This window comes from Thermobia domestica, chromosome 2 (genome assembly GCF_964235325.1).
Source record: "Thermobia domestica chromosome 2, izTheDome1.hap1.1, whole genome shotgun sequence".
NCBI lineage: Eukaryota > Metazoa > Arthropoda > Insecta > Zygentoma > Lepismatidae > Thermobia > Thermobia domestica.
The window spans coordinates 54,766,908-54,792,287 of record NC_137455.1 but is presented as its reverse complement, the minus strand read 5'-3'; the positions used below and the strand labels follow the sequence as shown (position 1 = coordinate 54,792,287).

The 25,380-nt window shown below is 36.2% G+C and overlaps 1 protein-coding gene across 2 annotated transcripts in view; it reads right to left on the bottom strand.

The window, feature by feature from the left end:
- Positions 1 to 309: 309 nt before the first annotated feature.
- The window catches only part of LOC145672314 (peroxiredoxin-6-like), a 44,919-nt gene continuing 19,848 nt past the window's right edge, over positions 310 to 25,380 (bottom strand). The window contains exons 2-6 of one of the 2 annotated variants that reach the window (XM_081741544.1): positions 18,022 to 18,178; positions 9,075 to 9,292; positions 4,935 to 5,007; positions 2,562 to 2,602; positions 310 to 534 (exon numbers count right to left, since the gene is read on the bottom strand). In XM_081741544.1, coding sequence (XP_081597670.1) covers positions 519 to 534; positions 2,562 to 2,602; positions 4,935 to 5,007; positions 9,075 to 9,292; positions 18,022 to 18,178 — 505 coding nt within the window. In that variant the 3' untranslated portion in view covers positions 310 to 518. The remainder of the gene's footprint in view (positions 535 to 2,561; positions 2,603 to 4,934; positions 5,008 to 9,074; positions 9,293 to 18,021; positions 18,179 to 25,380) is intronic. The other variant, XM_081741543.1, reaches the window with a different exon arrangement.

Below are 25,380 nucleotides of genomic sequence, written 5' to 3'. Positions count from 1 at the left end.
TATCAGCTGAATTTGTCTACACTCATAGAACAATATTTAACTAATATTACTACAAAATGCGATAACTAATCGCAGTTGAATGAGAAATTAGTAAAGTGGTCCTATCTTTTTCTTGTTAAATAATAGTTGTCAGTTTTTTTTTTTTTTTTTTCTTTCTTTCTTTCTTCAGCGAAAAGCTTAGTAGTCTTTGTTGGAATAATCCTTGATCTCAAAATCCTTAACGTTTAAATATGACGTTTCGCACTATAGTATATAGTGAGACAATCATATCTGATATCCTCTTAGGGAGTTGTAAATGAAATTCTAAAATTATATGTTGCAAAAATATGTATTTTTCTTTTTTTCATATATACATATGAAGTAAAATTATTGCTGTTACATGAAAATACTCCGAATCTTGTACGGCTAATAATCAGTAGTAGTTCTTACGTATGTGATTCCGGAGGGCATATTAACAGTATCCACGCCCTTTGGGAAGAGTTTTGGAAGTTCTTCATTTGGTACATCGGGCAATACCATCACTTTAGTACCTGGCTGTTAGGAGATAAAAGTAAATAAAAATTAGATAAACGTAAAAAAATTAGCCAAAGGAACAAGCTATACGACCAAAATTCTACATACATTTTGCAAATGTTATAAATAAGGAATGAAAAAGAAAAAGAAACCCATGACGAAATAAAAGGGCGTACTTCTTAGAGCATATCTGTACCTACAATTCATATAGTTAAGACAAACAAAATTCATTCTTCCAATCGTAAGATCATAGGGTGCACTACATTGATTTCCCCAATGTCCATATTTTACTTTTTGGAGAAAGTGGACAAATCATAAGAAAATGATACTTTCTGATTGCAGTACTGTTTGAATGCTTGTGGTAGTCATTGATTTTTGGGCGGGCAAAAATTAGTTAGCAATCTGACAGAGTTGTGGTGGGATAGACTGTGAAATAGGAAGTTTGACCAGTGTTACAACTCAAGCGAACCTTTCACTTCGTGATGTTCACACTACTACTAAGTTTTTAAAAGTACACTTACAGAAACATTTCGTAATAATTTTACCCCAAGTGATGGAATTAGAAAAGTTACAAGTTCAATCACAATTATTGTTCTACATTTCAGCAACCCTCTTTGGGTACAGTTGAAATGAAGAGTTCTTAAGTTACACAGTGGATAACTGAGATAACGTTCATACTCGTTCCAAATTTTTGGTTATGTACTGCAATCTTCTATACCGTAAATTATTAGGAAAGAATATAGAAAGAATTAGATAATATGAAAATACGGAAATGTTATCGGTTTTCCTAGACGGTGTGTTTTTCTTGTCTTGTAATATTTTCACATTACCGCTTAACTGTTTCTTGATATCTTTTCTTGGTAAAGACTCCAATGGACAATCAAACTTAGATTCAAAAATTTTATGTATTGTTACGACTTTTCGTTGCGTTCAGTCACTGAACGTAAATAACTAAACGGGAATGTCGCATGTTAGAAAGAATTACGAACCTGACTTACTAAAAATAGAAAATTTATCATTTTTCTTTTGCTTGTTTTCCATAAGTGAAAGAAGATAATGAAATGTAACGTACCACAATCATAGATAATCTTATTCCACAACAGAAAATATGAGCTTGAAGAATTTTCATTGTTGCCATCCATAGAAATTATAGTGTTGCAAGAATAACATTTTCCTCAAAATCTAAGTTAAAGCAGCGACTAGAGGAACGAACTCAATAGCATTTGATTACGCATCATGTTGTTTTGGTATCCTGTCAACTACTTCTTAAATAACAGTATTATTTAATTTTAACAACTATATGTTAAAACCATTTTGTTTACTACAAACTAAATACAACTATTATTTAAAAAGTAGTTTACAGGATTCCAAGATAACATGATACGTAATCAAATGCAGTTGAATTTGTTCCTGTAGTCGCCATCTTAACGTAGATTTTGGGGGAAATGTTATTCTGGTAATTTCTATGGATGACAACACTGAAAATTCTTCAGGTTCATATTTTCTGTTGTAGAAAAACATTATCTATGATTGTGGTAAGTTGCATTACATTATCTCCTTTCACTTATGAAAAAACAAGCAAAAGAAATTTTTTTTTTTTTTTTTTTTTTAGTATGTCAGGCTTTTAAGACTAAAATGTTGGTGTCGATCATATGACTGTTTTATTTATTGATTTATTATGAGAAGGAAAGTCCAGCTGTTAGGTAACTGTGTGAATTTCGTGAAGTGCAGTATTATCACGATCAATCCTAACAATAAACGGGAAACTTCTCAGTCTGTGGGTCACACTAATCCTAATAGTAGTCACACCGATAGATGTCAGTCCTGTGTGGCTGTATAAGGAAGTTTTTGAATAAATATGGTACGAAGTTTGGAGTGGTTAATGAGCAAATTTGAAAAAAATATGTTAAATGTAAATACTTCTTTTAATTAAATACGATTTCCATTCAATAGTATACGGCAGGTCGAAGAGGTGGGCGAAACCACTAGTCGTTAGTAAATGGGAAACATGCAGACGTCACAATGCATTATACAGATTCTAAACGTACCTGTCAATGCCACATGGGTCTTTCGTTCTGAACACAGGGGCCTGAAATAATTACTGAATTAGTCGAATGCACGAATAGTAAATATAAACTCAAATTTGTAAATCAAGAGATTTTGACTCAAAATGTTAAACTAACCGAGAACACTGTTTTCTAGCAAGCACACGGATATTAATTCATTAGAATATAGTATGCATTCGACGTGCATTTAAAGAATATCGATGCAAAATCGCAATGTATATATAAGTAGTAGTGTAAAGAAATATACTGTAATGTAAAGAGGTAATGTGTCTGATGAGGACAATAATATATTACCGAAATTGTGACACATGTTATTAACATGTAGGTGTTTCCTTTGGTCTCAAAGTTGGAGTGAACAGTATTCAAATATAAATATTTTTATCTAACTTAAATTTTTAAAAAGAAATACATGTGTAATTTGGAAGAAATCTTTGCGTTTGGTGCTAAAGAATGGACACGATAGGTTATGCTTCTTATGAAGTATCTATTCCAGCTTTAAGGTTGAACTGAAGCTTTACGCAGCCCTACCATGTAATAGAGAATGTTTACAATCAAAAAATTGAAGAAAGTGCTTATGTTCCTTTTAAGCTTACAGGACAATCACTAACATACCGTAAATCTAGAAGCTTCTATACAACATTGTCCTCTCATACTTCTGTTAAGAATAGTTTTTTTCTTTTTTTTCTAATCTTTGCTAATTGATGACTGAGTTTTCGCTGTACGTACGTATTTTTTCACTTCTCTATTTCATTTACAGTGACTTGCATTTTTCGTCGTTCTCCCGTAATGTCAACATTTTTGCTTCGTACATCACAGTACTCCAGAGTGTTTACGTAACCTTGATTCAGAGACTTTTAAATTATCCTTTCCTTTATTTCATATTCTTTTCTTATTCTCATCTTTATTTGCATTTCTGGTTTTACATCAGTAAATTATCTCTTTCTTTATTTCATATTATTCTTTTCTTATTCTCATCTTTATTTCCATTTCTGGTTTTACATCGGATCTTCACTAACAACAGCTTTTAGGTACCCAAAGCTAATCATCTGGTTTATTTTGTATCCTTTAAGTAGGTTGATACTAACCGTTCGTTCCAATCAGTCCTTCTGTCCCCTCAAAGGGCCATGAAACGTTTTAAATGCGTATTTTTATTCAAAGTTTCTCCAGAAATTTAGGAATTGCTAAACTTCTATCTGTGGATAACCAAAAACGTTAAGGAGTAAGTCGAACCCAGGGATCCGATCTGGCAATTTATCAACTTCAACATTACAAACGAATTAATAGACCATAGTCAGGGTTCGAAATCATCGCAGTCGAAGTGTAAAAGAAAAATAAGTAAATAAAAAAAAAAAAAATAAAATAAAATCAGTTGATACAAATAATGACACTACGCCTTTCACTTCATTTTATTTACGAAGTAGTCAAGCCATAACTATAGTTATTTTCTGTGCCTTCCCATACTAGTATTTACTCGTTAATTACATATTAAATACAGTAAACTTAAGATTATCCGCCACGTTCGGAACTTCGCCAATGCCGGATAATTGAGCAGTCCTCCCGCGATCACTGAAAGTTGTAGGCCGAATGTAGTTGTAACATGGTGTTTGGCAGCATATATTGTTTACCAGAAACAAAAGGATAATTATTTCAACTAAACTATAACCAAAACCTATTAATTTTAATTTTGCATTTTAAGGAATACAGAATTACTGTACTATTGCAGGCCTACAAAAATTGAATTTAAAAAGAACTACACCATACCGGTGCCAAACCATCGTGCATTCAGAACTGCTGGAAGCTGGACTACCGAAAGTGTGCTGTAAATATTTATAATATATGAATGACTAATTTGCAAATATTTGACTAGAGCATCACTTTATTCACCCTAGCAGCTTACTAGTGGGCGAAATTATATTCCAAAAATATTAAGGAGAATTTTCACCAAGCCTGCCAGGATTTCACACCCTTTTTCTAGTCCCTAATTAAAATAAAATTAAAAACAGGAAACAAAATTCCAGTTACGCTATTGTATAGAGCAATGATTTATCAGAAAATTTTAACAAGCCTTTAAACTTTTTAGAACCTATTTTCACAATTCCAGACTGCTTCTTTAATCTTATTAGATCTTGTATCATTATTGCCCAAATTATTTTCCTTAACTTTTGATTCTTAATATTTGCCATTACATAATTATAGTACGGTAGAGTAGTAAGAGAGCTAGCGAAAATATCGTTAACACAATATATAGTAATATTTTACTTATGGTTCTAAAACTATAAAATTGCTGTTTACTGCACGTAATGCACTAGTAGATCACTAAAGAATAAATCTAAAAATGATGCTTATTCAACGTACCGTCCAGTTTGCAGGAGTTGCAACCTTCTTCCTTGACGTTAGTTGGAGAGAGTCAATAACACGAAGAATTTCGCTGGAATTAAAATCGTACAGTTTTAGAAATTTATGTAATGAAACTCTTATGATCTGACATGAACACTTCTGAATTTTAAGTCCTTTAGCTCTTCACCTCTTTACTAAAAACCAAATTAATAAACCGGGAATCATCCGCATTTTTGCCAGTAATGTCGACAGGTTTATGGGTATGACAGGGTATCATTAAATACCCTGTTATCTGAAATCGAAGATTTAAAAAAAAAAAATACAGTCTTGGGGACTAACGAAACGCAAGTAACAATAGGTCGAATAGAGTCATGTGCTCTGTGAAGGTGAAGGTTCTCATTTTCTCAATTTAATCGTGACTATATGGGTAGCGTACACACCTTTGGTACGAGACTTGAGTTCGATCCCGACGAGAGCTCATGTTCGAACCTAGGCTCACGCCTCATATAGCCTCGCTGCTAAAAGGGACGCTAAACTCAAATCAATCCAACTTTCTTAATTTTAGCATATAGTGGACGTGATAACGTCCAGTTGATTTTGAATTTAACAGCAGCAAGACTATATGACACGGGATCTACTGATTAACGTGAAATCCTAACTACATGAGCTCCCGCCGGGGATCGAACCCGGACCTCCCACGCCAAACTGATGAAATCCGGCTCCAGCAGCCTTTACTTTCCCAAGTTGCCCTACTCATTTAACAAAAGGTGGGCAAACCTTAGAGACTCATTATGACGAAGGTAGGGCGAGAAAAAAATTCTATTCCTACCGGGGATCGAACCCAGGGCCCATACCGACTACGCTACAACTACTCTTCTCTTATCGTAATGCTACTTATAAAAAGAAATATCTACTTATGTTTGATTTTACAACTCAATATTGCAACTTGAAGATTTAATAAATATTTCTATTGTTTTTACCAGTAACTTTTGTGAGTGTATATACCTATGTAGAAACAAAAATAATTTCTTAAAGTTGTTTTACACCTAAAGTAATTAAATTATATATAATTATTTTATTATTTTCTCTTTCAAATAAGATAATTATTCTTAACCTAGTATAAAAAGAATAATTAAAACAGTTAGTTTCAAGCATAACAAAAGTTACTAGCGCCTGGATATGACTGGAACATTATAATCGGTATCGTTCACCCGGAACCACGCTATACACAGACTACTTTTTGAAGATTGTATAACGCACTACGATGTTACTGCTTATCGTTCTATCAGGGGAATTTTAGAAAACAATAGTTACAATTTTATTTCTGCAACAGCTTGGGCTCTCTCTCCTCTCCTTCAAACTTACACTCATCGATATAAGTTGAATAATGTTTGAGCAATCCATAATGTTTTTCGACATAATAAACATCTATTATTATTTCTGTCTTCTACAAGAAAATACAAATCCTCTCACGAAGGATTGAAAGAACTCGGGATTGGTGACTTCCACTTGCTCAAGCTATTCGATATTGTGTCACAAATATCGAAATGGAAACACTGACTTTACTTTGCAGGTATGCTCATAAGAACTGGTTGTTGAACAAATCGGCTCAACTTTTCGCGGACGAGCAGAAATCTGAAGGACCATGCTGTAGATGTATTAATAAACATTAATGCTCTTTAAAATATTCTTTAAAGTTCTTTTTGCATATTATAGGGCAATCAAGTTAGCAGCCATCTAAATGGTTTGATGTTTTATTCCATGTTTAAAACGTTTTACATAATCAGCGCAAAATTACTTAAAGAATGTACACAACTACTCTCACATATTTGATAGGCTCAACTTAGCCTGGTTTACTAAAAATAATGAAAAATTTACAAGTTTTTTTTTTTGCTTGTTTATTCATAAGTGAAAGGATATAACGATATGTAACTTTCCACAATCATAGATAATGTTGTTCTACAACAGAAAATATGAACCTGAAGAATTTTCAGTGTTGCCAGAATAACAATTTCCCTAAAATTTAAGTTAAGGCAGCGACTAGAGGAACAATCCCAACTGCACTTGGTTACGTATTGTGTTGTTTTGGTTTGCTGTGGACTGCTTTTTAAATAGCATTATTATTTAGTTTTAATAACTGTATGTTAAAACTATTTTGTTTATTACAAACTAAATACAACTATTACTTAAAAAGTAGTTCACAGAAAACCAAAACAACATGATACGTAATCAAATGCAGTTTAGTTCGTACCTCTAATCGCTGCCTTAACTTAGATTTTAGAGAAATTGTTATTCTGGCAACACTGTAATTTCTATCGATGGCAACACTGAAAATTCTTCAGGTTCATATTTTCTGTTTTAGTACAACATTATCTATGATTGTGGTAAGTTGCATTTTATTCTCTCCTTTCACTAATGAAAAATAAGCAAAAGAAAAATTGTAAATTTTGTTATTTTTAGTAAGGCAGCCTCTTAAGCTTTTATTTTCTTGAAAAACTTGTGAACATGTAGTAAATATCACGTAAAATACGTAAAAAAAAAAAAGTATCACTAACAACGCTTCCATATGTCAATTGTCACTTGTAAACAGGGTAATTAGTTCATAATCGACGTCTATACAGTTACGTATCCCTATCGACTTAATGAAAAAAAAAAAACTTCCATTTACCAAATTAATATGTCGTTGGTTCACCTTTCGCCCTAAGAACAGCTCTGATGTGACGTGGAATCGGGAAGCAAATGGAACCTTACGCCATCACTCAGTTCTGTGAAAGCGGAATTTGCATCGGATTAGTCTCTCCACAACAGATCATAAATATTCAATTTCAGGAATTGAGTGGGCCAGGGAAAGTATTCAACTTCATCCTGATGTTCCTCAAATCATGCTAAAATAGCTCTGCTGTGTAACTAGACCCATTATCACTCTGGAATATTCCGACATTGCCCGGAAACAACACTTGGACTATAGAATACACATGGTTCCCAAATATGGTAGCATAATCATAGCCACTGACGCAACCGGTAAGAGCACAGAATCCACTGGAATCCAGAGTATTGTGGCCTACAGCACCATAGAACCGCAACTGTGTTTCACATTTGGATGGATTCGCTTCTTTGGGCGTCTGCCACACAAACATGGTATGTGGTTTGAAATAAGGTAAATGAGGACTCATTTGACCATATCACATATTTCAAGACATCCGCGGTTTCGCCCGTTCAATCCAACTCTATATGTCCATTTCATGTAACTTGCAGTAGACTTTGTCGATAAGCTGTTGTGATGTGCTGCATGACAGTTCTGAGTACAATCCGCTTTAATGCTCGGAGGAACCTGTCACTGAGGGTTTCTTGCAACCACTATCCCTGTTCGCCGATAGTTTCCTTCCCGTTAGTTTCGTACGCCGCGATCACCTTAAGACACCGTCTCTCAACAACCTAATACACTTCCCGTCACGCTCGCACAACACAACCAAACGTCAATAATTTGCCGTCTGGAAGTAAGACATGTTGCCTATTTTACACTATCACCGTCTGCTCAATTTACTTCGCACTGCCGTTCTACTGCTCTTCACGTAGTACGGAACTTTCCTTAACATCCCACCAACAGCTTAGTGCTACGGTCTCCGCCTAATCGTAGCCATCCCTGGCATCTGCCGTGTTTCCATTAAATTGATAAGGACATATATCAAAAGGTGTGATATTTGTAATTAGGAATTAACATCTGTTCCTGTAACACAGTGGTCGCCAAACTTATAAAGCTTCTGAGTTACCGTGCCGTTTTTAAATCCTACTGAGTTGCCAACTTTTTTTTAAAAAAAAAAGAAAAATCTTACAAATGTCTAATACACGAAAAACGTTGACGTGCACAACCCCATGCGTATACAATCAACTGTAAAATGAGGCTGACAATGGCAGTTGCGCAGAAGAAACAAACAGTTTTTGTCGTCAGCTCAGTGGAGGAATCAAGGCTAGCCAACCGGAGCGTTAATGCGATCTACCGAAAATGTTCCCGCGAGCTACTAGTAGCTCGCGATTGATGGTTTGGCGATCACTGCTATAGCAGAAAAACTAAGTGTATTGGTAAATTTATCTTTTGTGATAAAGTAACGTGACAATAACAAGTTTTAACATATCAAAAACAAGGAAATTATAACTTACTCAACATTCCTTCCAGTGGTGTGGGGATAGTGCATCATAAGCTTGACCTTCCTGTCTGGTCCAATGATGTAAAGGGCTCTTACGGTGACAGCAGCATCTGGTTTCTTCCGGTCTTCCTCATCCAACATGTCGAGCATCACTGCTAATTCTCGAGTCTCATCGGAGATTATGGGAAATGGGAAATCTCCCTTAATATCCAAGCAGTACGATTTTATGTCCTAAGAGAAGGAATGCTTTAGCAACATCTGTTTATGGAAGTTTGTTTAAATGCATGATATGTATTGCGTTCAGTGTACCAACTACATGTGCTAACTGCACTTTGGAATAGAACATGGTCAGAAAACATAATACACGTCATGCTTACAAATAGTTGATTATAGGGGCGGCTCTATAATGTAGTCACAAAGTCACGTGCCTTCCTAATCAATACGAAGAAAAGTAATTAAGAAAAATATAGACATTTATTCCTATATACTACAGACCAATATCTCTCCTACCTGTCATTGGAAAAGTGTTGGAAAAAATTATGTATAACAGGGTAATTATTTTTTTATTGAAAGAAAATGTTATCTCAACAAAACAACATGGCTTCCTTAAAGGTCGATCTGCAAACACGGCAATATTTAATTTCATTGAGAAAGTAAGAAATATTGTAGAGAAGAAAGAAAACTGTATAGAATTTTTTTCTTGATTTGTCTAAAGCTTTCGACACAGTGCAACACAGCTTACTTTTGAACAAACTGGAGAACTGTGGAATACGTGGCAAAGCAAGGGACTGGTTTGGTTCGTACTTAAAAATCTTAGGCAAGTCGTAGAAACTATGCATAAGAATAATAACATTGTAGAAAGCTATTTATCAGATAAATTATATATAAAACACGGAATTCCACAACGATCTATTCTAGGACCATTGCTCTTCCTTTTATATATTAATGATTTTGAAAAAAGCATATCTTCGGCAGATGTTATCCTTTTCACTGACGATACCACTCTGCTAGTGAGTGGAAAAAGTGAAAAAATATTGGAACAGAATGCTAGGCAAATACTAAATGAAGTATCTCTTTGGATGAAGGGTAATAATCTTTTTGTTAATGTTGAAAAATTCATTGCTATAAATTTTCATAGCAAGTGCAGTAAACCTGTATCTGAACCAAAATAAAATTAACTATACAACACACTGTTCGGTTTTAGGTCTTACTATAGATCATAACCTGACACGGGAATTTCATATAGAGTCAGTTATTAAAAAAAATAAATAAAATATGTTATGCACTAAAGATTATTAGAAAGAAGGTAAATTTAAAATTAGCTAAAACCTTTTACTATTCGTGTTTTAACTATCTTGCAATATGGTATCATCATCTGGGGAAATTCAAGTCAGAGATTTAATGTTTTCAAAATTCAGAAGAAAGCCATAAGAATACTTTGTGATAATAAGCCGAATTTTTCTTGTAGACATTTGTTTAAGGAGGTCATACTTCCACTGGATAGTTTATATTTGTATAGTTTCTTTTTGTAGTTGAAAGAACACTAATCGGCATTCGTAACAAATAAGGATGTACATAATCATAATATGCGAAATAAGAATGATTTTCATTTGTGTAATCACCACTCAGCAATGTATTTAAAAAGTGTAAGTTGTGGTGGTGTTAAGTTGTACAACATGTTGTCTATTGATATAAAGTATGAAGAAAATATGAAAAGGTTTAGACAAAAGTTAAAATCATTTCTATTAGAAAATTCTTGTTATACGATTGAGGAGTACGTAAATATCATGACAAGGTAATTTTATTTTATTTTACTCATGTAACTTTTTGTACATATGACGCATGTTACACTTACTTGAGGACATTCCTCATACTGTACTTGTAAGTTCATACAGAAGAAATAAAAAATATACGAATAATCAACGACTGAACGATTTTTTTTAGTTATTTTAATATAGCCTGAGTTTGCAATACTGATTTGTGTCTATGATAGATTTTGTAAGATAGTTTAAGTCACGATGCTTGATGTTACTCTTTGTTCACGTGTTCTGCGTTGGGTCTTTCTAGTGATTGCCTGCGTCACAGAGAAGCTCTTTAACCATTTACCTTTACGTACAATGTCATCACATTTTTCGTGACAAAATAATAATCCATTTCGCCAGATGGGACCGCGGAAGGAAGCAGGTCGAAGCGTAAGCTCTGTGGTTGTGTTGACGCACTCAATCTGAGCGAAGTGGGATGGATTTGTTCCACTTCACAGACACGCACGTACGAATGAAAGAACAACTCATATATGAAATACGAGAAGAATCCACAGTAGAATTTCGAATTATTGGTTAGCGATGCTCATTCAAATTATTATAAAGGGAAAAAATAAGAACATGTTATAATTTCAGAATTTAACACCTGATGTATCTTTAAACTCCCCCCCCACACACACACGCTTTTAGGGAACGAATAAATATGTTTGAACCGCATTTTAAATTGATTTACCATTAAAATGTTACTGTAAAAGCGAAATGCGAAGCTACAGACAAATACATACAGATGGTGATCAGAAAAATGGAAACACCTGTAGTTGGCAACACGTCAGATATATGGGTTGGCAGTGGTGTCATGGCGCCCGCAGCGCCGGACCGCTGGTGGTGGTGTGTTAGGTCGGTCTCCATACTACGTCAGGCGCAGTGGAACAGCAGTGTCCAGTGGTTGCAGCAGACGGAGGTAGTGTAAAATGGGAGACCTCTCAGATTTTCAAAGAGGGCAAATTGTTGGCGCGCGATTATGTGGAGTGAGTGTGACGGCAGTGGCTACTGTGTTACGTGTGTCGCGTGGGACAGTGTCGAAGGTGATGACGGCTTACACAACACACGGGAATAGCACATCGGGGAAGCGGAACAGTGGGCGGAAGAAAATCATGAGTGACAGGTCACGCCGGGTATTAAAGCGCATTGTCACACAGAACCGTCGTGCCACTGCGGAGCAAGTGACGGAGGAACTCAATCAGCACCTCCCCCATCCTGTTTCGACAGTCACAGTCCGCCGCGAATTACATGACGAACTTACGGGGTCATATTGCACGGGCCAAACCGCTCATCAGGAACCATAACGCTTTCGCACGCCGCAAATGGTGCCGCGACCATGCAACTTGGACCGTTGAGGACTGGAAACGTGTGATATGGTCCGATGAGTCATCCTTCACCCTATTCCCAACCACGGGCCGTGTTTATGTGTGGAGAACACCCAAAGAAGTTTATGATCTGCAGTGTCTCCGCCCAACTGTGAAACATGGCGACGGCTTGGTGATGCTGTGGGCCGCCATATCATGGTTTTCATTGGATCCTGTGGTCACACTTAGCGGACGAATCACTGCCAACGATTATGTCGCAATTTTAGGAGACCACTTGCATACTATGGTCCGGATGTTGTTCCCGGACAATGACGCCATATTCCAGGATGATAATGCAGGCGTTGTTGCAGCGTGGTTTGAGGAACATCGGGATGAAGTTCAACACCACCCCTGGCTCGCCCAATCCCCAGATCTCAACATAATTGAACATCTGTGGTCCGTCTTGGGAACACGACTCCAGCGACGATTTCCACCTCCATCCTCTCTCACAGAACTGGCCGATGCCCTGCACGAGGAATGGTGTAAAATTCCACTTGCTACCATTCACGACCTCTATGCCTCCATCCCACGTCGCATCAAGGCTGTTCTGAAGGCGAAAGGTGGCCCGACACCATATTAATCTGGTAAGTTGCAATTTCGTTCAGGTGTTTCCATTTTTCTGATCATCTGTAAATGTTACACTTGTAATTAAAAATTATAAAGTAAGTATAAGTACAGAATAGTGAATTGTCAGTCAAGCCATGGAGGGCAGGTTTAAGAAGAACAAAGAGAGGCGGCTCACTAGGGAAGCCATAGTATACAAGAATTAATATACCGGGTAGACTTTCTTTCCTTAATTTGAAGCGACAAAATTAATTTTTACCGATGTGACTTCCCCCACGATTGACCTCTGCGAACAATACTCACGGCAGGTTAGTTAAATCGGCCCCTGGCAGCAGGGTTGAATCCAAGGGGTAGCCCGGGGGAATCTTCTCCCGAAGAAAATTCATTCCCTTCCCCGGAGAAACAAAAAATTTCAGTCACAAAATGTAGAAATTATTTCACCCAATTATTTGCTTTCTTTCCGTGCACGTGCAGACGAAATCCGATCTCTCAATATACATGTAAATGACGCAGACCAATTCTATATAAATATTAAAATGTAACATCTAAGATAGAATACCAAATAGTCAATAAAATTTGTAGTTCTTAACGCTACGACCGAGTTTGGCAGAACATGAAATTGTTAATTGTTGAAGAAAGGTTTGTATTTTAGTAGGTACTATACTCTCGCCCTATATTATATATTAGTAGGTAGCACTAGCACAGATTGAGATAGGAAAGGAAAGATAGAGAAGATCTTTCGATCATTTCATATGATCTCTTATGTCAGCATACTTCAGTTCTTGAAAATGTACAGTTCTTGCACTACGTATTTGAAATAGGGCGCCTATATTTCATTTCTCGCATCGGAAGTAACAGACGTAAATGTGTTTTACGATTGTTAAAGTATACACACCTTTCTTTAATTAAAAATAATTCAGTTAAAGGGTGAGATTTAGAGGGATCAGGGAGGAACAGTTATCCCTCCTGGGTAAGAGATTTATATAGATTTTATCAATATGATAGTAGTATATAAGTGAAAGATTGCCATTGAAGGTGGTGAAGATCCTGCTCAGTGCCGTGCCATGAGGGAGGGGCACGCGGGGCGACGGCCCCGGACGCCGAAGTAAGGGGCGCAAAATTCGGGAGGGAGAAAGAAAAGAAAAGAAGAAAAGAAAAACAGAGGAATGAAACACGTGCACATATATAAAATGAAAGGAAGAAAGTAATGAAAAGTGCTCAAAATCAAGGAAAAGTAGGGTTTACTTTTTAAAATTTGCTCACCTTTCGCGGCTGGTCTGTCGACCTCACTCATATATACGGGGGTGCCGTCGTATACTCTCGCGCCAAGCGCTTATTTTCCACGACACGGCACTAATCCTACTGAAGATTTCATAAACTAAACTATTATGTGTATGCGGTGAAGAAACCAAGGCTAATATGCTTAATTTAGAATCAGAAGTGTGAGAAAGAATGATAACTTTTTGTTAAGATATTCATATGTATGTTTGTTTTAGGACAAAAAATATTTGAGTTAATTTAAATCTTTTTAAAAACTTCTACATTAGGAACAAACAGTAACTACTGAATATAGGAAATAATAACAAAAATAGCTACTGTAAATAGCAGTTAAAATTTATTGTAAAATATTTTTGCCCGTCTTTAATGTTTTAGATAAAATTAAACTATTTTTTTAAAATTATAATCTCACATTGAATATTTATCAGGAGATAATTTAGTCTCAATATTAGGTAAGATGTGGGTGTGAATGGAATTGTTAAATATGCTGCTTTCTTGCAAAAATACAGAAAAACTACCCCCCCCCCCCCCGAGGAGTTGACATTTCTTCCCGGGTGAAAATGTCTGAATTCAACACTGCCTGGCAGACTTGCTGAACAAAAGTTGCCTTGTGTATATATAGCTTCCAAACGCGTCCTCAGTATGGGTTAGATTCTCAATAGGAACACCTGTGATTCAAAGTACATGTTAGTCAGCCAGTCGATATTTTACACTGAAAATGAATGATAGAATGAATTATTCATTTGCTTTAGAAACGATTGAAGTGGAATGCACACTTGTTTCATCGCATATCGTGTTTTTATTTTAGAAATAAATAAATAACCAAGCTAAATAACTAATAATAAGTAAACCAAGCTAGTTAACTTTTCACTATTACTTAGTTTTTGTATCCTTTTAAAATTACATTCTTGGCGTTAGCTTTCTTGTAAGCCGTGGTTATCTCAATAACTCACGTCAGTTTGCGTACTTATGTAGGAGTTATCTTTATTCCTAAATCTCAATCTACCTCTTCACTACACTTTAATGTCCAAGTTTTTCATATGCATTTTTGAATCACGGTAATAATAATAATAATAATAATAATAATAATAATAATAATAATAATAATAATAATAATAATAATAATTGAATACCGGTACCTTATCCTGATCTGATTAGTACTGTTTCTTCCTTATATTTTTTGGGGGACACTGCCTCTCCTGAGCTCTAAGAGTGCCTCTCCGGAAGAGACCAAAATAATATGTTCATAATATAATAATAAATAGAATAGTACCGTGTGAAAATATTGTGTGTTCTCCGAATACTAAGTGTGCCCCACGGAACATTTGTTCTGAAAGAAATACTGCTGATTAGTGGCTCGGTATAGCTACGATAGAAAGTAATCTAGAATTGACCTTCCGTCAGAACACTTACAAAAGATGTTTGTAAAGCAGATTCCTGTTTCTTAATTATTGAAGCATATTTTTATGACTTAAGATAGAACTTGCGATGTTTCATCGGTAGTTTGATAAAAGAAAGTAACTACTCCATCTATACTATACAAATACAATAAAGCTTGAACGTTTGAGGAAGGTCTGTCAATTACTCCAAATTCTGGACAAACTTCAATGAAACTTGAAACTAACAAACTCAGAATGGTTATACGTTAGAGTTCATGTCTGAGGGGTTGCGGGAAGGACATATTCCTACGTTTCTTCTGAGCCGTTGGACATAAAGACACGACATTTTGAATGAGGCGTTTTTTTGATACAAATAATGTCTTATTTACTTCTACAATTTCAACAAGCGGACGCAAATGAAAGGTAATTTTGGTATGATGAATGTACGGACAACTCAGTAAATCGTTGATTTCCGTAAAGAGTTTCTTGAAATAAATACATTTCTAATGAAAATATATTTTACCTCCTACCAGACGGAAACTACAAAGGTCAATTTAACTATGTAGAAATAACTAAAGAATTAAGAGATAATTATTGTATCGGGTTATAATGATGCCTTTTAAAAATATGAAGACCGTTACTCAATCATTAAATTTTATCATAACAGATAATTTCCACATAATATGAGTCATGTCTGTAAGTATGCATTCTACAAAATGCATTACGATAAATTGATTATTGATGTTAATCTTTATATCTAATCAAAGTAATATTACGACAAATACGAGGGCTATCCAGAAAGTAGATTACGTTTTCGTCTGTGTCCGCTAGGGGCGGGGCTAGCGCGGCCATCTTGGGGTCAGAGCGTTGCGCAGCTCAGTCGGCATCTAGCCGTGCTAGTGAGAGGATGTGCTGTGCTCCGTTAAGATACTGTGACGGTTTGAAATGTCTGCGTTAATTGAAAATCCCGCGAGCTGCGAGGTGCGTGCAGTAATAAGGTTTCTGACAGCAAAAAACTGTAAACCGATAGAAATCTATCGGCAGCTGTGTGAAGTGTATGGGGACAACATTATCACTGAAGGTGGAGTGCGACAGTGGGTCATAAGATTTAAAAATGGCCGAACCAATGTTCACGACGAAGATCGAAGTGGGAGACCCAGCAAAGTGACTGCCGAACTTGTCGAAAAAGTCGATGTTAAAGTCCGTGAAAATCGAAAGTTCACAATAACGGAACTTTCTTTGAGTTTTCCACAAATTTCGCGAAGTTTGTTGCACGAAATCATCAGCGAAAAGCTTGGTTACCACAAGTTTTGTGCAAGATGGATTCCAAAAATCTTGACAGAGGACCACAAAAATCAGCGAATGGCTGCAGCGTTGCACTTTTTGGACGCCTACAATAAGGATGGTGACTCTTTACTCGATCGCATCGTTACTGGTGACGAAACATGGGTGAAACACGTGAACTGTGAAACGAAATTGCAATCAATGCAGTGGGGGCACACAGGTTCTCCCCAAAAACCCAAGAAATGCATGCAAACAATGTCGGCAAGGAAGATGATGGCGACTGTTTTTTGGGACAGAAAAGGTGTGATTTTGGTGGACTTCCTGGAAAGAGGCACTACAATAAACGCTCAAAGGTATTGCCAAACTCTGCAAAACCTCAGAAGAGCAATTCAAAACAAGCGCAGAGGAATGTTTAGCTCTAAGATCTTATTGATTCACGACAACGCCCGGCCCCACACGGCAAATGTCACGCGTGAAGTTCTTGAATCTTTTCAGTGGGAGTTGTTTCCTCATCCGCCGTACAGTCCCGACCTGGCACCGAGCGACTTCCACCTATTCCCAGCAATGAAGAAGTGGCTGGCTATGCAGCGTTTTGATGACGACGAACAGCTGCAAGAAGAGGTAACGAAGTAGTTGAAGTCGCAGGCGGCCGAATTTTTCGACGAAGGAATTTCCAAGCTCGTACATCGCTACGATAAATGCCTTAATTTGAATGGTGACTATGTCGAAAAGTAGTATTTGTGTGTGGCTTTCATCTGTATATAATAAAATTTGTTTCCTATACTTTGTTGATTTTTTATTCCAAAACGTAATCTACTTTCTGGATAGCCCTCGTAATCTGATTTTGAAAAAAAAAAAGTATTTTCCTTTTGTCAACACCATGAATGTCCTGTTTCGTAATTTTGAGAACCTGGAAAGAAAAACTATTTTAAATTTTATTACTATATAGTTTTGTTTGTTGTAGTAAGGTACTATAAATCTGAAAATTTAGTTTTCAGGCAAGACTTACTGACTTAAAATAAATTAAGCTTACATGTCACATCTATTATGGAACTTTTCTTTAGCAAATAGTGTCCCATTCCAAGTGCAGCCCTCTCCCATTCTGATTTTTGTCCCCTTCCAGACAGAATTTTCTGTAGGAAAGACTGTATATGCTATCATTAAATAAGGAACTTCGGAATTTAGTTATTTGACGATCGGTTATACGTAGTTTATACAGTAAACCATACTAACGGTAACTCTAGGTAATTACAGCAATAAAGTGGTTTGAATTGTGAAAAGGTACTTACATTCACCCAATCCTTGTGAGACTGAAGTTGATCGCAAGACAGAGCGATGATTTTCGTGTTTCTTTTCTGAAATTCATGTTGGTGGACAGCAATACGACCTAGCTCGGTGGTGCACACGGGTGTGAAATCGGCTGGGTGAGAGAATAGCACAACCCACCTAGGAAATGAACAAAATAAAAGCTTAGAGAAAAACCAATTTGTATTTTGCTTTACATACTTTTCATCACAATTTTAAGTCTAGTTGTTTCCTAGCCGGTTTCAATCACGAAACTGTTTACTTATTTATTGTGTATGGAATCTATAAGAGAACTGTAGATCCTTTTACAAGTGATATATTGTACTGACAAATATTACGCTATACAAATCCAAGACTACGAAAGTACATCAATAACATACAAATAAAAATATAGGCCTATAAATGATTTTTTTTTGTCTAATAACATGGTCAGGAAAAAAAAAACAAGTTTTGAGAAAAATGAGGACTATAGTGTACACAGTATAGTCTCTCCAAAAACGTGTATTTATTTATAATATACAAAGTGTAGGCAACAGCTTGACAGGTGCAGATCTCACAAAATATGTATCTATGTAGCAAACACGATATGTCGCTAATTTCGTGTCTGACAAAACTTGACATGTGTTGTTTTATTTAAAAAAAAAGATTCAAATATAATAGTACCGTACATAATTTTCAATTCAATTACATATTTATGTTGTGATATTTGGTGCGTCTAGCAAGAGCCGTGTACACTAAATTGAATTTATGCTCGTAAATAAAATTCTAAGAATTTCACATCTAGTTTTGAGTCAATTTAGAAATTTTCTACATTATTATTATTATTATTATTATTATTATTATTATTATTATTATTATTATTATCATCCAATGTTGGTCTATCTTCTCAGTATATTCGATGGTTCCAAAGTTATTTATCAAACAGAGAATATAGAGTGAAAATTGGTCATGTAACTTCCAGTATTGGCTGTACAAAGAATGGTATACCTCAGGGATCTCCTTTAGGACCACTTCTTTTTTCATTATTTATTAATGACCTGTCGGAAAAGGTTAAATTCTCAAATATATTATTATATGCTGATGATTTGAAGTTATTTAGAATAGTGAATAACGAATACGATAACTACTTACTTCAAAAAGACTTGGATAGTATTAGTATATGGTGTAAAAATAATCTACTGAAAATAAACTGTAATAAAACTAAGTTTATTTCATATACCAATAAGACGCAATACTATGTTAGCAAATATGTCATAGATGGAATATCTGCAGCAAGTTGAAAAGATTAAAGATTTAGGCATAGCATTTGACATGAATATAAAATTCAACTATCATATTAATGACATAGTACATAGAACACGAAAGACTATAGGGTTTGTATTTAGACAGTGGCCTGAGTTTAAAAATGCAAACACATACCAGGTGTGTTAGTTGAAGTTTGCCGGTTTTACCATTAGATATCTCTATCAATATGTATACATTTCTATGATGCGGCATGTACGTCATTTGTTTCTGTAAACATTAACCTTCCAAAATACACAAGTCACATGCGGCCAACAGAATAGCGTCCGAGTTGTTTACCTCAGTGAATATGGCGAGTTTCGTTCCAAATAAATCGCATTTGCGGCATGCATTGCTGTTCTTATTTCATCAAAAGAAAAAAGCAGCTGAAGCTCATCGGTTGCTGGTAAAAACCTACGGTGAACATGCTCCAGTGATTAAAACATGCGAGACATGGTTTCGTCAACTTAAAAGTGGAGATTTCGATTTGACAGAAAAGGAACATCCCGGTGCAGCGAAAAAGTTCAAAGACGAGGAATTGCAGGCGTTATTAGATGAAGGCCCAACCCAATCGCAAGCAACATTAGCACAAACACTAAATATGACTCGAGGAGCAATTTCCCAAAGTTTAAAAGCCATGGGAAAGATCCAGAAGTATGGAAAATGGGTGCCACACCAACTGACGGATAGACAAATGGAAAAACGAAAAACCGTGTGTGAAATCCTGCTTCAACGGTTCGAAAGGAAATCATTTTCCCATCGAATTGTCACGGGGGACGAAAAATGGATTTATTTTGAGAACCCGAAGCGAAAAAAATCATGGCTTGCACCTGGTGAAGCCGGCCCATCGACGGCAAGGCCAAATCGCTTTGGCCGTAAGACAATGTCCTGTGTTTGGTGGGACCAGTGTGGTGTGGTGTACTACGAGTTATTAAGACCTGGTGAAGCAATGAATACGGATCGCTACAGACAACAAATTATTAATTTGAATCATGCATTGATCGAAAAACGGCCGGAATGGGCCCGAAGACATGGCAAGGTTATCATGCAACATGACAACGCGCCGTCTCATGCCGCTAAACTGGTGCAGGACACATTAAACTTAATTGGGAAATATTACCGCACCCGCCGTACTCTCCAGACCTCGCCCCGTCGGACTATCACTTTTTCGCCTCGATGGGACACTCACTTGCAGAACAGCGCTTCGCTAATTTTAAGACGTCGAAAATTGGCTTGTCGAATGGTTTGGCTCGAAAGAGAAAAAGTTTTTTTTGGGATGGTATCCATGATTTGCCTAAAAGATGGGCAAAGTGTGTAGAATCCAATGGTCATTATTTTGAATAAAGAAATTGTGAGGTTCCCTGAATATTAAGTGTTTTCTTTCTCGAAAAAAACGGCCAATTTCAACTAACACACCTGGTAGTATATGTCTGTCTATTTAAGGTACTTGTAAGACCCAGATTAGAATTTGGTGCAATTATATGGAATAATATATCCACAACATTATGTAGCAAAATTGAATCGGTTCAAAAATGTTTCATTAGGCTATTGTGTAGAAATAAGAAAAAAAATATTACTCTCATAGTTATGATTACTGGAACGAATACTGGGAGTTGCAAGAATTACATGTAAGAAGAAAAATGATAGAGAAAAACTTTATTCAGAAAATTCTAGATAATAGATATAGCAGCGAATACTGCCTACATAATATAGGTATAAGGGTACCAACATATAATCTTAGAAAAGCATCAGAAATGGTTCCCATGAATTAAAATTCTATAATCTTAAGAAAACTGACAAGTTCTTTTAATATATTATCGGGATAATTGTATTTATTGAACAAACGTATAGATTTTATTAGTATATCTGTATGTTTGACGGTATCCTTGTTTTAAGGACAATTTGAAGAAAATTGACTAACTATTTTAATGAATAATGAAGTAATTATGTTTATCCAGACAAGATACAAATCATAAAATTATGTATAAATTATAAGATAGACAATGACCTATCGTCTAACCAAATGTATTGTTAATATTAAAAAGAATATAAGATGTGTGTTATAACCCTTACTTTTATGACTAAGTGCTGTATTTTTGCTATCTGGCTGTTCATGTCACTAAAATAAATATTATTATTATTATTATTATTATTATTATTATTATTATTATTATTATTATTATTTAATAATAATAATAATAATAATAATAATAATAATGAGGAGGAAGAAGATAATTAAGTGAGTAGCACCGGCTCTAGCCCCTTCCTGGTTGCGGACCTGGTGGAGAATAAGTGGATAGGTTAGAATTTAGCGTCCCGTGCAGCAGGACCTAGAGCTTAACGTGGAATCCGAACCACATGAGCTGCCGGGAATCAAACCTGGATCTTTCGCGCTTATTGGAGAAGAAAATCGATCGCTTGAAGCATTACTTTAATTTTGGGTCTCCAAATAAACCTTTTGCAAACAAAATTTCTTCATGTCGTTGTTTCATCTGAGTAGTAATTAAAAAAAAAAAAAAAAAATCAAACATCATATTCACGCGCAACATCAACGTAAGTCATGCACTTCTAATGTGACATCATATCCGGACACAAGCAAATGTTTTGTTTTCTACTAATACGTGACTTCATATGGAAAGTTGTGTATAGCTACAGAATTTCAAATACTCCCATCCTATGTTCCGTCATTAAAGAATGTTTTTAAAACTTAATGTAAATTTTACTAGTTATGTACATTGGCATTCTCCCTCTCATGCGGGCTCCCATTGTCTCGGATTTCTTTTATATTCATTTCTTTAGATCTCGCTGTTTTCCTTTTCAAGCGTTAATCTATTATATTTCTTGCATTGTTCCTAAATTTGATAAAAGTGTTCCTTCTCCAAAGCCTGTAAGCCAGAGCTACGTTTCTATGGATTTCTTCCATTATATTGCCAAGCTCGTACTAATTATCCTGTTGTGTTCTAGTGTTTCTCTAAGAGTGTGCCACAACATATCCGAAGATGCTGTGAAAATCAAGCACGTAATTATGGTAGTCCTTCCCCAAATACATGAGTAGACTTTGGAATATTCTACGGTCATTTTAGATAATATAATATTTGTTAATTGAAAGACCTCTTTCTTGTAAGGCAACATACGCCTAACAATTTTCAATAGGAATATACTATATCGTGTATTATATGAAAACATACACTTCAGTTTACTTTAATTCTTATGAGAAAAAGCTCTGTTGCTACAGTTTAGTTCTAATCTAATAAATAACCTAATCTAAAGTACTAGAAACAGGGGTGTATTTAACATTTTTGCTCCTACGAGCCGTTAACAATGTCAATGTTTGCCGCCAAATTTCTGTAATTTTCAAAATTGGAGTATGAAAAATACTTGCCCGAGAAAATTTCAAGCCCTGGAAAAAGTTGCCGCCCCGGGGCATCCGACATGTTCGATAAATATGAGAGCAGAAAATATGCTATTTGGTCTAGGAATTAATTCGTGCGGTTGGTACGCACACATTGAAGCTGTAGTACAAACACAAAATACATAAATACCTTAAGAAAAATATTGTCCATCGCTAGCCACCACTTTCGCCCATCTGTCAGGCAATGTACGGATTCCGTGGCGAAAGAAGTCCTCATCCTTGGAAGCGATCCAGTCAGAGACCCATGTTTCGATATCTTCTAAAGAAGTAAACCGCCGTCCAATCAAATCGTTGTTCATGCAATCGAACAAGTAGTAGTCCGAAGGAGAAACGTCTGGTGAATACGGCGGGTGGGGTAAAACTTCCCATCCGACATTTTCTAAATAGGTTTTGACCGGTTTTGCGACGTGTGGGCGAGCGTTATCATGTTGAACAATAAGTTTATCATGTCTGTTCTCCCATTCTGATCGTGTTCTGGCCAGAGCTTGCTTCAAACGCATTAATTGTCGTCGATAACGTTCTCCATTCATAGTTTCACCCGGTTGCAGCAGCTCATAGTACACCACACCTTTCATATCCCACCATATGCACAGCATAACCTTTGCACAGTGAATATCTCGTTTTGGTTGTGATGGACCTGGTTCACCTAGTTTCACCCAGGCCTTTTTTCGTTTAGGGTTCTCGTAATGGATCCACTTCTCATCACCCGTAATAATTCGATGCAGAAACCCCTTTCTGCTCTGTCGTTGAAGCAGCAATTCGCAAATGGTTTTTCGTCTTTCAACGTCTCTGTCTTTCAATTCATGTGGAACCCAATGTGACATCTTTTGAATCATTCCCATGGCTTTCAAGCGTTTGGAGACTGTTGTTTGATCAACGCCTAATGCTGCTGCAAGTTGTTCCTGCGTTTGACACGAATCCAGCTCGAGCAATGCTGTCAATTCTTCGTCTTGAAATTTTTTTGGCTGTCCAGCTCGCTCTTGGTCTGCCAAGCCGAAATCACCACTTCTAAACCGTGCAAACCACTTCTGACACGTTCGCTCAGCTAGAGCATGGTCACCATACACTTCCACCAAAATACGATGACTTTCAGTCGCACTTTTCTGCATGTTAAAGTAATGCAGCAGGACACCCCGCAAAAACACTTTATCAGGCACAAATTGCGCCATGTTCACTTAACTACAAACTGGTGTTGTTGACGCTTTAATCCACTGCCCTATACTACGAATGATACGCGATGACAGGGGTTTGCAACACATGTGTGGATACACGGAACTGTGGGACGCTCCGTTCGTTGCGCCATCTCTTGTCCACCCGCACGAATTAATTCCTAGACCAAATATTTTCCATGTTTAGAGAAACAATGCCCTATAACGGAAAAAAAGATATGTTAACAGAAATCGATTTTGATTTTTTAAGAGCTGCTGCAACTTGTATTTGGAATATTACTGATGTTCCACCTTATTTGTCACCACCTAATATTTATTTTCATAGCTGAAACTACCACTGTGTCAATTGACAGTTGTATATATTTTTTTGGTCTCAAATTTGGGTTCGGGAGCAGGGAAAAAGTGAGGGGGAACGTGGGAGGACGCCGTTACTCCACTTCCAAAAAATATCTATGGCGTCCCTCCACTTCCTAAAAATTGAGAATAGGCAAAGATAGGCACGGGGAACGGCATGACGTCATCTGTCCCCCTACCTTTTCAGGTCCAATTTTACCCCTGATTAGGAGTCTTTCGCAGAAACTATTGCCAGACAGCAGATTGTGAGACATGATGGCTGGCAGTATAGTTGCCAGATTCTACATTTTCCCGTAAGTTTTCTGGCATGTTTTACACTATACGTGTTTATTTTCCACATAAGACTATTTCTCCAGTGTTTTTTAAATAAATAAGTAAAAATAATACTCCTGGACAATTTTAATTTGTTTTATGTAAGTTAATGCGAAAAAAAAAATAATCAGAGGAAGTAATTTCTCACACTTAAGAATGCTAACCAACGATGTAATTTAAGCTTGGTATTCAGAGACAAAATGTAACAGGTCACTTTTTAAACTCCTATCTAACCAGCACCTCAATCGTATGTTTAATTAATTAGTTTTAGCATATTAGCTTTAGTCTGTCAATGCTATCTTGATCACATTGAGATAAAGAACTAGAGATGCCCTAACGCGAGATCTTTGACGGTATCGAACTCGCATATATCGATTCGATTTGCCATATTGGAAGAGGATAAAGATATGTTTTTCACGTAAGGCTCCATAATAATTTATGACATATTGTTGATTGTCTGTGCTCCTAGAAAAAAAAAATGTACGACGAAAAAAATCAACGTTCTTTGGAATTTCATAATATGTCAAAGGTAAATCATTTTCTTTCTTCTTTTACCCCGTAACAGTCAATAATACAGTATAATGTGGTTGTGTACTTGTAATAACATTGGGTGAATAAAAGGCATATGCATTATATTTTCACTTCAAAAGGCTCTTAAAGGCTACTACCTAGCTCATTTATTGAACTATATGTTTATGAGTTGTTGGAAATTTTGCCAAAATTATGTAACGTACAAGTGTTCTGTGACACCTTGGCAAGGCAACTGTTTGGTTGTGGAGGGAGTAGGCCTACTTTGCCTACGCTAAAAATTGTTA